This window comes from Anopheles bellator, chromosome X, assembly GCF_943735745.2.
Source record: "Anopheles bellator chromosome X, idAnoBellAS_SP24_06.2, whole genome shotgun sequence".
Classification (NCBI taxonomy): domain Eukaryota; kingdom Metazoa; phylum Arthropoda; class Insecta; order Diptera; family Culicidae; genus Anopheles; species Anopheles bellator.
Window position 1 is genome coordinate 11,682,319 of NC_071287.1, and position 14,945 is coordinate 11,697,263.

General features: G+C 40.3%; 1 protein-coding gene across 5 annotated transcripts in view; it reads left to right on the top strand.

Moving 5' to 3' along the window:
• Nucleotides 1–2,682: 2,682 nt before the first annotated feature.
• LOC131213825 (ras-related protein Rab-10) overlaps nt 2,683–14,945 on the top strand; it is a 22,188-nt gene continuing 9,925 nt past the window's right edge. The window contains exons 1-4 of one of the 5 annotated variants that reach the window (XM_058207980.1): nt 2,683–2,725; nt 4,644–4,956; nt 14,287–14,486; nt 14,610–14,699. In XM_058207980.1, coding sequence (XP_058063963.1) covers nt 4,830–4,956; nt 14,287–14,486; nt 14,610–14,699 — 417 coding nt within the window. In that variant the 5' untranslated portion in view covers nt 2,683–2,725; nt 4,644–4,829. The other 4 variants (XM_058207977.1, XM_058207981.1, XM_058207979.1 and 1 more) reach the window with 4 other exon arrangements.

Below are 14,945 nucleotides of genomic sequence, written 5' to 3' on the forward strand. Positions count from 1 at the left end.
CAAAAGCTTCTAGTGTGGACGCTAGCATATCAAAAAACCTGTAGAGAAAACTCATACTGTGGTCGAGGCGTTAGCCTTGTGATTTATTAATGGCCACAGCGAATGCAAGACGTATCGGAAATTGAAGTTTATTAAACTCGAACGTCATATCGGTTGGGATCATCGGGATCCTCGGAATGAGAACTTCCAATGCGAACGCTGTTATGCTATTAACGCTAACGCTGTTAGCGATGCAATCATATCGAAACGCTGCTCGATACAAATCAGCATTTCTATTTTTCGCTCGCCGATTTCGTGCTGCCAACCGAACCGTTTCACGGGCAATTGTGTGTTCTTCTTCAGTCATATTATTCGCGATGTTTCACATCCTTCTTGCATTACAGCTTTGTTGGGAAAGATTCGACCGTCTTGGTCGCCTTAAGACCGTGTGTTCGCGAATTGTGTTAGGGATACGATATTATTGTGTTCGTGGATTGTTTCAATAGATTTTGACAGTTCAAAAAATGACAGCTAAGTAACAATAAAAATGTGCGAGAGAGACAGTCAAATTGCCAAACTAATCGCAAGAGAGAGGCTAGCGAAAACATACGAAAGAGAGAGACTCGCTGAAAACTCGCACAACCTTTGCTCGTAGTGACGCTCTCTGTCTGGCCTTTCTCGAGAAGGGAAAAACCATAGCCACCCACCCTATTTCATACGACCATGAGGTAGGATGGGCGGGGGGGGGAGACTATTTTTACTTGGGCGGAGGAGACGCTCCATTGGCGAGAAAGAGAAGCCAACAGTTGTTTGCTGTTGCGCGCTCTGTCTGTCTCGTCTCAGTGTGAAAAAAACAATTGTTGCTACATTGTGAAGCGGTCGGAATAAATAAAAGTATCCAGAAGCCTTCCTTTGGTTCTAAGCTACCTCTCTACCAATTTTCAGACAAATCGATTCAGCCGTTCTAGAGTTATAAATTTTGTTACGTGAATACCTGGAGCCACACGAAGCGTAAGAACTATCGTTAAATTAATTTGTAATGCCAAATCGTTTACGCTTCGCATGGCAGCAAAAATATAAAATCGAAATGTCAAACGTGTGTGCATTCGTGTTTTTGGTCCGAGAAAATAGAAATAGAAGAGAAATAAATTGATTTCTGAACGTTTTTTTTTTGTTTTTTAGATTTTGTTGCTTTCCCGGAAATAAGAACTTAAAGTATGCTCTGTTTGTAAGCAAAGCGTATGCTAAAAGTATTTACGCTCGGGTTTACGCATCGGCCGACCCGTAAACGTTTTGACAGAGGCGCAGCAGTTTGGCATTAATCTGTAATGTCAAAAACTTTACGTTACGCCTCATGTAGTACCCCAGTGAGGGTCGGGATATCGGTGGTTTTATGGTCCAAGCTTGTGCTTGGCACGGCAGTTGGGGTCCTTGATGCCTGTGCGGGTTGTCTCGGCGGAGATAACCCTCACAACAGCACCAGCACTGTGGCCGCACGGGTAGACACAGATCGAGCAAACCAGACGGCCCGGCAGCATTGCCGAAGTGACAGTTGCCCAGCGCCCGGAAGCGTCGGAACGCTCTCTCTCTCTCTTCGCGGCGTCCGAACCGAACGGACGTGCCCGACGTGGGCTCGTCCAAGGTTCTCGTCTTTACGCAACACGCTACCAACATCTGCTGGAATGCCTTCGGCTGCGATGCATCTGGCCTGTCTGGGATGCATCCGGTCGGTCGAGGCGGATAGGCGCGGATACCTGGGTTTATGGTCCGGTCGGGATCTTAAATGAGTTCGGTCGGTCGAAGCGGCTGATCACGGATACCGAGAACTGCGATGCATGTGAGATGTGGCTGCTAGACGAGTTGTAGGTCTAGGTATACATGGCTGTGTAACTAAATGTTTTGGCCGAAGCGAAAATAGTTTATGATTTATCTAAAATGCCAAAAACATTACGTTTCGTGTGGCCTCAGCTTATGGCGAAAACGATCCTACGCACGCACAGTACTGTCTCTGGTCGTCCACATGAATCGTTAATCGGAGCGTAAAAACGTCAGATCGTTTTCGCTTCGTGTGGCAGGTTTAAAATATAAAACCGAAATGTCAAACGTGTTTACATTCTTGTTTTTGGTCCGAGAAAACAGAAATAGAAGAGAAATGAATTGATTTCTGAATGTTTTTCTTCTGTACTTTTTCGATTTTGTTGCTATAGCAGTTGCGAAGCGTTTGCTAATAGTGTTTCCGGTGGGTTTTGCGGTCGGCCGACCATAAACGTTTTTGACAGAAGCACAACAGTTTGGCATTAATCTGAAATGCCAAAAATGTTATGTCGTATCATTTGGCGCCGCAAGAAGAGAAATAAAATGATTTCAGAATATTTTTTTTGTTTATTTAGATTTTGTTGCTATACCAACAAATAAGAACTTACATTATCCTCTGTTTGTAAACAAAGCGTTTACTAACGGCTTCTACGTGCCCGCTGAGGCTTAAGCTTTTTGACATAAGCGCAAACAGTTTGGCATTTATCAGAAATGTCAGATCGTTTATTTTCGCTTCATGGTGTCGCCCATTGTGAGTGGATCTGTGCTTTTTCTTCCCTGTTGTCTGCGTCGACACACCCAACTACCGTCAGTGATGCAAATGTACTCGTATGCGTTCACCTTTGAATATCCGCCTCTCTTTTATTTTGTATCGCGCACTCATTCTTGTCTACGCAAGCTTAGGCCTCCGGCCAAACTTTCAGTCAGTGGGGTGGGTAATTCATATAGAAAATCCAACCTGGGAAGGTTATTTGGTTTTTTGGAAGCTACTTGTGAAACTAATACTCGTTACTCCGTCTCCGGTGGATTTCGTCATAACATCAGCTCAGTGAAAATTCAAGTTACATTGGAAGAATAACAGAAAAAGTTTTAATGCTTAGCGAAAAGTGCAAGTGAAGTCAGAGTTCCATGAATTGGTTGAATGATAGCCTTATGTTACCGTTCCGTATTATTTGTATCACCCTAGCAAGTGAACTAGCATACGTAATAATTAGATTGTCTCGCAAATCTTATGTGATTCACGTTATTCTCTCTCGTGACAGAAGAATCGGAATGCGAAGTGTACTACAGACGGCTTTATAGAATCTATGTGATTTCATCTAAATGACTGGCTAACGATACAAACACAGTGTAAGAACACAGCATAGCAGATAAAGACAGTGCATACGATAGCCAAGAGGAAAAGTTTCTTGTTGTTGGTTTGCTGTTCACGTGTTCACCCGTGTCAACCTACCTAAAAAGTTTATTGTATACGCCTGTAGCTCCGAGCGTTCACAGTTCAATCAACGCGATAGCAAAATAACAATGCCGTGCTATATTCTAATTGTGATCTAAATGTGTAAATCTCAGAAATGTTACATTTATCGTACAAACTAAAGTCAGTTGCTCCTGCCAGCACTTTGCCTATTTAAAGTCAGAGCAATAGCTCTTTGTGGCAGGTGACGCAATTATAAACGAATTAAAGATGTAAACACCGTCGTTCAGCTTCATCAACATGGCGATGCTTGTCTGCATCAAATCTTTCTAAATATATTATAGTGCCTGTACAACACACTAAGTGAGATTTCTTTGTCTTGTTTACGTTCCTAATTACTTCTCATAATTTGTTAATATATTAATATACTTATATATGTATTTCTATTTATAATTGGTTCGGCTGTACTGAAGATCTATTCTTATATCTTGACTTAAATATGCCAAGTGCTGCTAGAAGCAACTGACCTCAGTATGAAGTGCGATTTGTTTTTATTAAACTTCAATCAAGTCTTTGAATCAGTGTGCACAGAAGATTTGCTCTTATAGTTACAGCAAGAGACGAATGTAGATTAATCTGTTTAAGTCTTTATGATTCATTAGCAAGGATAGTTAAAGGATCAAACAGTGATAAAGCATGCTAAGTATGGTGAGATTCACTACATGTAATGTTACACAGTTTTGTGCGAAACAAAAAAACCTTCTGGAGAGTTTTTTAGCAAGCCATACAACAATACCATACCAAAGTTGTAGCCTCTTGACTAGGCAACATATATTGTAGGGGTTTTGTAGACATTATTACTATTGGTGTTTGCTGCGTCCTGAGTTATTCATTACACTACACATTAAGTGGGTCAGTTTACTGCGTGTCATTCTGTCTTAAAGTTTACGTACTCCCGTTGGTATGTATACGAAAACGAAAATGTGTTCAGTGGTAGCTGGGTAAAGGAATGAGTCAGAAGTCATGGCAAAGAGAAAAGGATGTTATCAATGCAATTGCGTTTTGTTATATTAGTTCTTCTGTCTACATACATGTGTGTAAGCTGCTTTTTGTTGTTGTTGTATTGTTGTGATTTGTGATGAGAACAAGCATAGTTTCCGTTACTTGAAGTCCATACACTCTGTGCTACAGCCACATTCTACAAATTTTTATTAAAATCTCAATCGTTCAACATACCTTCCTGTGTGGAGTAGTAAATACGGAACGGCACCTAACACAGCGACCTTAATCAAATTACCATTTTTTCAACATAATGATTTAATAGTTTTGAATAACGAACGCAGTTCATCCCTTGTGTTACGATACGCTTAAACACTCACTAAAAACTCACGCGAGTATACTTGCACCAAACATACCTTGCTGGTCGTTATTTTAGTTTCACTGTTTCGAGGATCGCTTTGGAAGCAACGTTTCGAAGACATAAATACAACAACGAATACCAAGCGCTTCTCGAATAGCTTCGACCATAATCAACGTTGCAAAACGAGTATCAGTGAAGAATTTTTGCACGTTCCAAGGACGCTTTAACAACAGACGGGGAAGCAACAGGCTACTACACACTATGGCGAAAAAGACGTACGATCTGCTATTCAAGCTGCTCCTAATCGGCGACTCCGGTGTCGGTAAAACCTGCATATTGTTTCGTTTCTCCGACGATGCTTTCACCTCAACCTTCATTTCAACCATTGGTATGACTTTTAGAAGATTTTTTTACATTTTTAGGGAAAGATCTACACTCTTTCCGCGAAAGCTCAAAACAATCCCACCTATGGTAATGACATCCTAAAATAACAAGTTTTTACTTTTTCGATGCTCTTGACTTTTATAGCCGCGGAAAGGCTGTAGTAACTTTAAATATGACTCCAACAAATTTGTAGTAAGACAAATTTTTGCTTTTACAATTTGACTTTATTTATTGAAATAGTTCCTTCAATTGCATCCTTCTAGAGTTATAGTTATAGGCAAGTAATAGCCAAGTTTTTTCGATTGGCTTCTTCTGATCTTTTTTTTTCTTATTCTGAAACCATAATTCTGAGATTCCTGTATGTCACCGTTTAGAACCACGTGTTTTGCTATTGAAATAGAAAACCTAAATGGCTTAAATGAATATTTGTTTCTTTTGTAATTTACCCCTAAAAAAAAATTAATCTTAACCTTTCCAGCAGACGTGTTTGTCTCTTGCGATATAATATGTGAAGATAATAAATAGGCTCACTTAATATATTCTCAAGATGTAGATGATCTTCTGCGGTTTTAATATACAATCTACATCGATTGTTTTGTGAACGTTTTGCGATTACGAAACTAGACAAATTTATGTAGGCAAATGCTAAACAAAATTAGGTTAATTGGGAATGCAGCCAAAATAACTAAATTGTAATCGGGAACTGGGAATACAATGAATATAAATTAAAAGCATTTATGGAGCATCGCGCTTGATTGGTTGAAGCTGCTGCGTCTCATTAGTGCGTCACGAAAGGTTGAAATAATTTTCTGTATTGTATAGATTTTTTTTATATTGAGATAAGCCTGTATTGAATACTGAAAATGTGTTTGCTCATTGTCGGTCTTGTGAACTGTAATTTTCTGAAAGGTTTTGGAATCAACTCAAAGTAAATTTTCTTTAAGAAATATCCCTTTTTGGAAGGACATTGACTGCCCCGGCTTGCTCACTACTCGAACATGCAACCATACGTAAATCGTAGATATCATGTACCACTTTAGATCCTGGTCAAGCTCGAAGATGAATGATCATAAACCATTTGTGCAAGTGCTTGTTATATATTGGGTCTGCAAATTAATTATTTCGGTTTTTATTCGACATTTGTAACCTGAGTACAACAAAAAAACGTATGACTACTTTAATGAAAGTTTTGTCAGCCGTTACTTACTACTTTCTTCCACCCTTCAGGTAATTAACGGGTTACGTATCGATAGAACTCCTGGTTTTGCGAAGCGATCAAATCAAAGACCCATGTTTTAATATTTTCCTAAGCAGTGAGCCGCTGTGCTACCACTTTGTTACTCATGTAACGGAACAAATACTAGTCTGAAAAAGCAACATCTGCTGAATACAGCGGGGGATTAAGAGTTCCCAGCCAACATTTTCAAGATAGGTTTGGACCTTTTTTGCGGTCTATGGTTGAGTGTTGTCATAATGAAAAATCAGCATATCACGTATCTTATCCCGTTATGATCCTCTTTTGGCCAAAGTTTGCCTCAAACGCATTAATTGTTGACGATGGGATTTTTCATGAATAATTTCATTAAGTTTTAAATGCTCACAGTACACTACACATTTCATATTTATTTATTTATGTATGTAGTATAAAATTAGTCAATGGGCACAAATAGTTAATAAAATAGTTGACAAAGATGAACTTAACTAACTTAAACAAAACTCTAGCTAACATAACACTGCATCTGACGAGGACGAGAACAAAAAGCTGGTAACCGGCAATTAGAAGGATGCGAAATCAAGGAAACTACGACACTGACGAATAGACATATTATAGTCAATATGCGATGAACAAAGATTATACGTACGACACATAGACAACAAAGCATCGTTGTGACCCGCAACAGTAATTCGTGAAGCAGTTCTGATCTCCATGTCGTGCCGACGTCTTAAATGGCGAGGAGGAACAGATATATCTAACTTGGCAAGGAGTTGCGGTGCGTCAATAAAAGCAGACAAAAATTCAAAAACAAACATAGCTTGAGCCGAGAGTCTATGCTCAAGCATCCTCAGACCGAGTAGCAGGCAACGCGTGTTGTAGTTAGGCACATTGCCGTCGCCATACGAACCCAGCCTGCGCACGTTTACTCGAGTAAACTTACGTTGTATGGACTCAATGCGGTCGCGCCAACACTGATGATGAGGGTGCCACACAACGCAAGCGTACTCGAGAATAGGACGAACAAGAGAACAGTACAACACTTTAATACAGGTAACACCACGAAACTCAGACGACATACGTATAACAAGGCCCAAAATGCGATTGGCGCGTCAAATCGTATCGGCATAGTGGGTAGACAGTTTTAATCTCGCATCCAGCGTCACACCTAGTGCGCGAATTACTTCCACTCTCGTGATAACCTCTGAGCCAATGCTATAACTAAACATGGTCGAACTAAGACGCTTAGTAAACGAAATTATATGACATTTACTGACGTTAAGGGACATGACGTTGCAATCACACCAAGATACTAGACGATCAATCATAACCTGCAGCACCTGACAATCAGACAGATCACTGACAGTCAAGTACAATTTTAGATCGTCAGTATACATAAGGTGACAGTCTGGAGGAAGCTGAAACGAAAGGTCATTAATAAATAATAAAAACAAAAGCCAGGTCTCAGGTTGCTGCCTTGTGGAACTCCAGACACACTGGTGAACACAGAGGACAAGGACCGTTCAACTTTAACACGAATGGCGCGGTGAGACAAATACCAATAGAACCAGCGCACAAGCAACGAACACACCCCTAACTTGGCGAGCTTAGACGTCACAATAATGTGTGAAACTCTGTCAAATGCAGCCCTATAGTCCGTATAAATAGCATTCATCTGCAGACCTTTGTCAATATTAGAATAGCAACCATTCAAAAAATTGAGAAGGTTTGTCTAGACGGATGTAAGCGGGACAAAGCCGTGCTGCTGGTCAGAGATTTACGATTTAGAGCGGGACTGCAGGTGTTTCGACACAACTATTTCATTCAGAAATAGTTGGCACAGGAACGTCAAGAGTATCAGCAGGCACAAAAGACAGAGCTTCAGACAATGGATCGTTGGAAACGACAGTACTGTCAAAATTATTAGAAAACAAAGAAGCAAAGGCTTCATATTTATCACGAGCAGACGTAAACTTACACTTCAACAATAAAAACCCTACACTACGTTAGATGAGCAATGACAGTAGCTATCAAACATACATTTCATAAAGAAATTGTGACATTTAGTGAGTAATAGCATCCGTTGCAAAACCGAACTAATTAATTTGCACAAGATCAAACATGATTACTGAATTTCTACGAAAATTGTGGTTCTTGAAATACTTGTGAAACTGTGAATGAATAACTGCGAACTGTGCTTTGTTCGCAGAGCAAACCGTCAGTATCAACTTCAATGCAAACACATGTTTCATGATAATTCTGTTCTATCAGCTCTTACTGTCCGGCCACACGATGGCGCAAAAAAAAGTTACACATAGATACACATGGCATTTCAGATTAATGCCAAACTGGTTGCGCTTCTGTCAAAACGTACGAGGGCTGTTCAAAAATTCTGACGACATTTGCAATTCCGCGGGCTACGTATATCCGATTTTCAATTTTTATGACGTTAGACTATCTCCTAAATCGTATCGTAGCGTTGCTCTTTCATGGTTTCCTTCAGTTTCCGGAGCAAGAAAAAGCCACAGGGGGGTTATTAGTAACAGCGAGAAACACCATCGCGATTGTTCAGCGTTTTACAGTCCTTTATTGAAGAAGCGACTCAAAATTATTCCGTTGTTCGCGGCGGTTCGCTTATCACTGGTGACCATTAGTTCGTCGTTCGCGGCGGTTCGTTTATCATTCGTTTTGGCGCGGGGCTAACAACCCCGTCCGTAAAAACGAACTGTTACGGTTAGCGCCAAAGATATTAACAAAAAATGTCTCTGGTGCAGGCTTAGATCGCCCAGCGGTTGTAACGCCAAATAAGAAGAAGAAGAAGTGTCGCCATAGCCAATTTTGGGTTTACCACAAATCCGTGCGTTTGTGACCGATTGTCTTGGGTGAATGGCGCATAACTTGCAGGAAATATTCTTTATTGACGTTCTATCCTTTGGCAACAACTCATGATGCACCATGACCCTACAATCGAAGAAAACTGTTAGCAAAACTGTTCACATTCGAGCAAACATGGCTTTTCGACGTTCACGTCTTCTCGGCCATCTGAAAAAGAATTGAACTACCGATAAGCGCTGCTTTTGGTCTTAATAGCTTCACCATAAGCCACAGTAAACATTTCGATTGCGTCCGAGCTCTTAATTTCGTTTTCCACAAAAAAAAAAATGGATAAAGATTCTTTGCCATCCATTTTTTGGAATAGAGAAAAATCGACGCTGAGCCAAAACACGTCAAAGAAAAACAGCTGTAAAAATCGACTGATTACTCAAAATTGCCGAACTTTTCACCATAAAGGCCTGTGCACACAGAAACTGAAATGAACTGAACTGAACGTAGCGTAGCGAGCGATGCGTAAAAACGCGTTGTCTTGTATGGGATTATATGGGACCCTCCACACCGGCGTCGACGTCAACTTCGTACGGCGACGACGAATCTGTGTAAAAAGACAACGCTCCTTTTGTGTCGGTTAAAAACTTTGGCCAAGGTTCGTATACTTGGTTTTTGGGTGAGTGGGGCGAAGTCTTGTGTTTTGCCAGATTGTTTGTGTTTATATTTGAAAGTTCAAGACACATTGAATTTTGGTGCGAGAATTAAAACAATTTCGTAATGAATTTGTGTTTGTATTACAAGTAATAATTAAGTTAAAATTGTCTTGCATGCTTGTGATACAAAAAAAAACGTCAATTGAGTAATTTTCGATTAGTTTTTAACTACCCAAGGTGTCTAATTGTTTTCGCCCGAACGACAGGGCGAAAGACTTTTCCGTTGTCTGTCGCCCTCGTTTGTAACCGGTGTGAAAGGTCCGAAAAAGCGTCGCGTCAAAACGTAAGTAACGTTCGCGGTGTGTGGGCGCCTTAAGTCACTGATAGGTGTAGCTTCCTTACGCCACAAAAAATCGTTTGTTCGTAGCCCGCGGAAATTGAAAAGTCGCAAAAATTTTTGAACAGTCCTCGTATATGATTTGGCCGAGGCGTAAACAGTTTTGCATTTATCTGAAATGACAAAATCGTTTATTTGCGCCATCGTGTGGCCCGCCAGTGACGGTTTTTTCATGTTTAAAAATCATCACTATAGCTGATTTAACTCCGTCTGATGCCACCTAGAAACTTCTGTTGCCATGAGCAAAACATTCCTCCTCAAGGCCCGGTTATGTTACCACCTTCGTACGCCGATAACCCACAGGAAAACGTTTCTCGATTCATGGTGGACGAATTTGTCCACCTCCTCCAGTAAGGATCCGCCGGTAATATGAGAGACAAGTTTCCTTTTGCCATGCTTGGAAATCGTTGCCTCCTTATTGTCTTGAACAAATTCATACGGACGCCTACGAACAGCGCTTTTGCTTTTAGTCGGGTGTATCTTTCTGACACCGTTGTCAGATTCCAACTTAATGTTTTATTTGTCATGGTGTAAAAGCCTCCCATGGTTTCGTTTCTGGTGGATTACTTCGCGCAAATTACGCATAACCTGCAGGTGTAGATTTTAACCATTCTACCCATTCCAGAACTCATCATGCTCTACGCCTCTTTTATCGTAGAAAATGGTCAGCCAAGTTTTCACATTTGAGAGAAGTGGGAGGCTTCTGGGGTCTTAGCGCGTGCGGCAGCTTCCATTCGGAGGACCCGTTACATGTCCAAATTATTGGCATGAGCCAATCGAAATTTTCAGGTCCTCAGCCACTTTATTAACAGTGATTCGACGATCGGTCAATACTATTTTCGTCACTTCCTGAATGTTTTTCGTAGTTAAGCTCACACCTCCGGCAAACTTCATCATTCGCATCTTTTCGGTGTTCTAAGAACATTTTCTACCCCCGATAAACGTTGCTTCGGTCCAAGATATCTCCTCTTTAGTTGTGCCACAGTTACTTTTGGAATGCTCACGAGTACTTAATTCCCTTTTTTACACAATATTAGGTTATTCAACTTGCAGGCACAAAAAAGTCGAAAATCGAAAATACACAAATTCAACACAGTTCCCAGCCTACATTTTCGAGATAGGATGGGATGCAGGATTCTGGTAATAACTCCCCTTTTCATCACCAGTGACGATTCGGTACGAGAACCCCTTTCTTTTCAGCCGTGCAAGCAGAAATTCGCAAATGGTTTTCCTTCTTTCAATGTCTCTTTTTTTCAATTCATGAGGAACCCATAAAACATTTTTCTAATCATTCCCATGGCACTCAGGCGATGGGAAACTGTCGTGTTGTCAACTCCTAACATTTCTGCATGTTCTTTTTGCATCTGACATGCATTCCGATTGAGCAATGCTACCAATTCTTCGTCGTCAACCTTTTTTGACTGTTCAGGTTTGTAATGGCTAGGTTCTTTCTTTATGTTGATTTTACCTGGCGCGGCTATGTCGCCGGCCATGAACGAATGACACACAGGTTTAATGTTTGGTGTCTAATTTGTGACTGTCCTTTATTCACATTTTGGTTCGCTTTTATACCTTTATGAGGTCCTGGCGTACTGCAGGAGGAGCACCCACTCGATACCTAACAAGTTTATAAAACAGGGCTATGTACAGGGCTATGTTGCTTAATCTACACACCGCTGTCGACCGAACATGGTCGATCGGGCAACTGATGCCGGCTACAGGTTGCTCTTCGTCTTGCAAGCCAAGATCACCACTGTTTAACCGTGCAAACCATATCCGACATGTTCTGTCAGTAAGAGCAAGTTCACCATAAACTTCGAATGGAATTTTATGACTTTCGGCGGCGTTTTTCTTCACACTCACGTAATGAAAAAGTAATCCCCGCAAGAACACTCTACCAGGAACAAAACTTGACATGTTGAAATGCTTAAAAAGGTGTTGTTTACACTTTAGCAAAGAAAATTTATACTACGTTAGATGCGTAAAGCACCCCCCGCTGATAGAGTAGTCGGTAACGCTCTTCGCTGTCAGCGCAGCTGGCCAGGGTTCGAATCCCGGGACCGGTTGCGACTCAACCGGCCATGGTTTCGATTCATGATACCGGCGCTGACAGAGGAAGGGGCGGGGGGGGGGGGATTGACGCGGGACCAACAACCCCGCCCGTAAAACGCAATGTTACGGATAGCACCCCAGGGATAATTGACATTAACATTGTCTCTGGTGCAGGCCAAGACCGCACAGCGGTTGAAGTGCCGAAGAAGAAGAAGAAGAAGAAGAAGATGCGTAAAGCATGGCCCATTTAGAATCGGGAACAATTGCATGATTTCTAGTAGCGCCTCTGGTGCTCGGATTTCAAAAGTGTTGATAGTCATATCTTCAGTAAACATTCAACTTTCAGTGCTGAAAGTTTCATCTTTGTACGTGGAGTTTATGGAAAGTTATGCTTAATTGAACTCTAAAGAGGAAAAATAATTCTGCACAATCACGTCGAAAACACCACGTGGCCTACTTTAAAAATTTCAAAAACACAAAAAAATCGCTAAATCAACTATATATGCTGTGCTTTACCGTTTCTGGGAACCCAATACCGTACATTGAACGATTCAGAGTAGACGTCGTAGTGAAACATACAATCGACAGCTGAACTGGAAGGTTTAAGGATCAATCGAGGCAAATCCTGAACTTAAGGTTCGGGATATTGCAAAAAAATATGGTACCAGTAAAAGTACTGCCCCGGAGATCTGTCTACGAAGAGGCTACTGTTTTTTCCTTGCATGTAAGCATACGAAAAGGACACTTACACAAAATTTAGTCATTAAAACACGCGCTTCTAGTTGTACGAGAAGGTTATGACGAGGTACAAAGGATGCTTGCTTATGGACGACGAAACATACGTGAAATTTGATTTTGGACGGCTTCCTGGACCAAAATTTTATCTCGCCACGGCACGGGGAGATGTCCCCTCCAAGATCAAATTTGCATTCGCCAATAAATTTGCACAAACATTAATGATATGACAAGGAATTTGCACCTGTGGACAGAAATCAAGGTTTTCATTACAAACACGACGATGAACTCAACCCTATACAAGGAAGAGTACCTCAAAAAGCGAGTTCTATCATTTATTAAGTCACGCAAAGGTAAGTAAAGTTTTGGCCTGATTTGGAAAGCTGCCACTATAGCAGGGATGTAGTTCTGTGATACTTTTACAATAAGGTGGATTTCATCACAAAGAATATCAACCCACCAAGTTGCCCTAGACTCCGCCCAATCGAAAATTATGGGGCAACAATCAATAGGAAGTTGCAGAGGACTGAAAAGGTGATGCGGAATGCTGCAGAGATGGCGAGAAATTGGATCAAATTAGCCGCTGAGGTGGACTAGAAGATTGTGTAGAAAATTATGGCGTGCATTCCAAAGAAAGTTCGTGATTTCATCCGACGACCGACATAATAAATTTCTGAAATTTTTCTCTTAAAGTACAATAAAATACCTTCAATTTGACACCTTGATGTATTTCCTAAGTCAAACCAACCCAGAGATAGAGCTAATGCAATTGTTCCCGATTCTAACTGGGCCATGCTTTAATGACAGTAGCTATTAAACACATGTTTCATAAAAAATTGTGACATTTACTGAGTAATGCCATCCATTATAAAACCGAACTAATTAATTTGCACACCTAATAACATAGAAATAATTTCAACTAATCAGGACGCCAGATTTTCCCATGACACAATATCGTCACCAAAATGCAACAGTCTACCAACTAGATATATGAGACTAACGGTTTGATTCAACCAATCAAGTCATTACATTTTCGATGATATGTGGAAGTCTATGTAGGTTTTTTACCTATTAGAGAAGACAAGGCCTCATTAAATCCAACTTTTGCTTTTGCACAATGCATCATTTGTCTGGATACGAACTGATGCCTGCCGCATATGAAACGATATATCCGTCCAATATCCGTCGATATATCCGACCGTAGGTCATTTGTGTACAAATGACCTACGGTTAAAACATATCTTTATAGTTTAAATGGTGTTTTTAAATCTTAGACGAACGAACTGTGACATATTTATATAGTTTTAATGTTGTTATCTCATTTTCTACTGCCTTCGTTTCATTTAGTTTATATGATGTTTCTCATTTTGCAAAGTTATAGGAAACATGCACTAGTGAATATACATTTTGAATGAAGAATACGTAGACTATATATAATAGTTTTGGTATTCGTTTTAGGTATCGACTTTAAAATAAAAACAATTGAATTGCGGGGAAAAAAGATAAAGCTACAAATATGGGATACTGCAGGACAGGAACGTTTTCATACAATCACAACTTCGTACTATCGTGGAGCGATGGGTATTATGCTAGTTTATGACATAACGAACGAGAAGAGCTTCGACAACATTGTAAAATGGCTACGAAACATAGACGAGGTAAAGAAAATTAATATCTCAAGTGTCCAAACTACAAATTTATACACATTTTGTGTTAATAGGTCGATAAATATCTGTAGTTTTTTATTCTTCAATTTTGCATTTTGATGGCCATCATTGCAGCATGCTAACGAAGATGTGGAAAAGATGATTCTTGGTAATAAATGTGACATGTCGGATAAACGTACAGTGCGCAAGGAACGTGGTGAAAATGTAAGTAACGTATAAATAAAGCGTATATTAAATGAATTTTGATAGGATTATTATTTCAATTTATTTTTTTCTGTTAAAATCCTAAAAAACTGTTACCGAGACACCCTGAAGTAATAGATTTGTAGGTGTTTTTCTTCTTTGTAGCGTTTTCTAGTGTAGTATTAGGAATACCAACACAATTTCTAGATGGCGACATCTTGGTCCCTATTATGAAACTCGAATTGAGAACTCGAACGGTAATTTGAG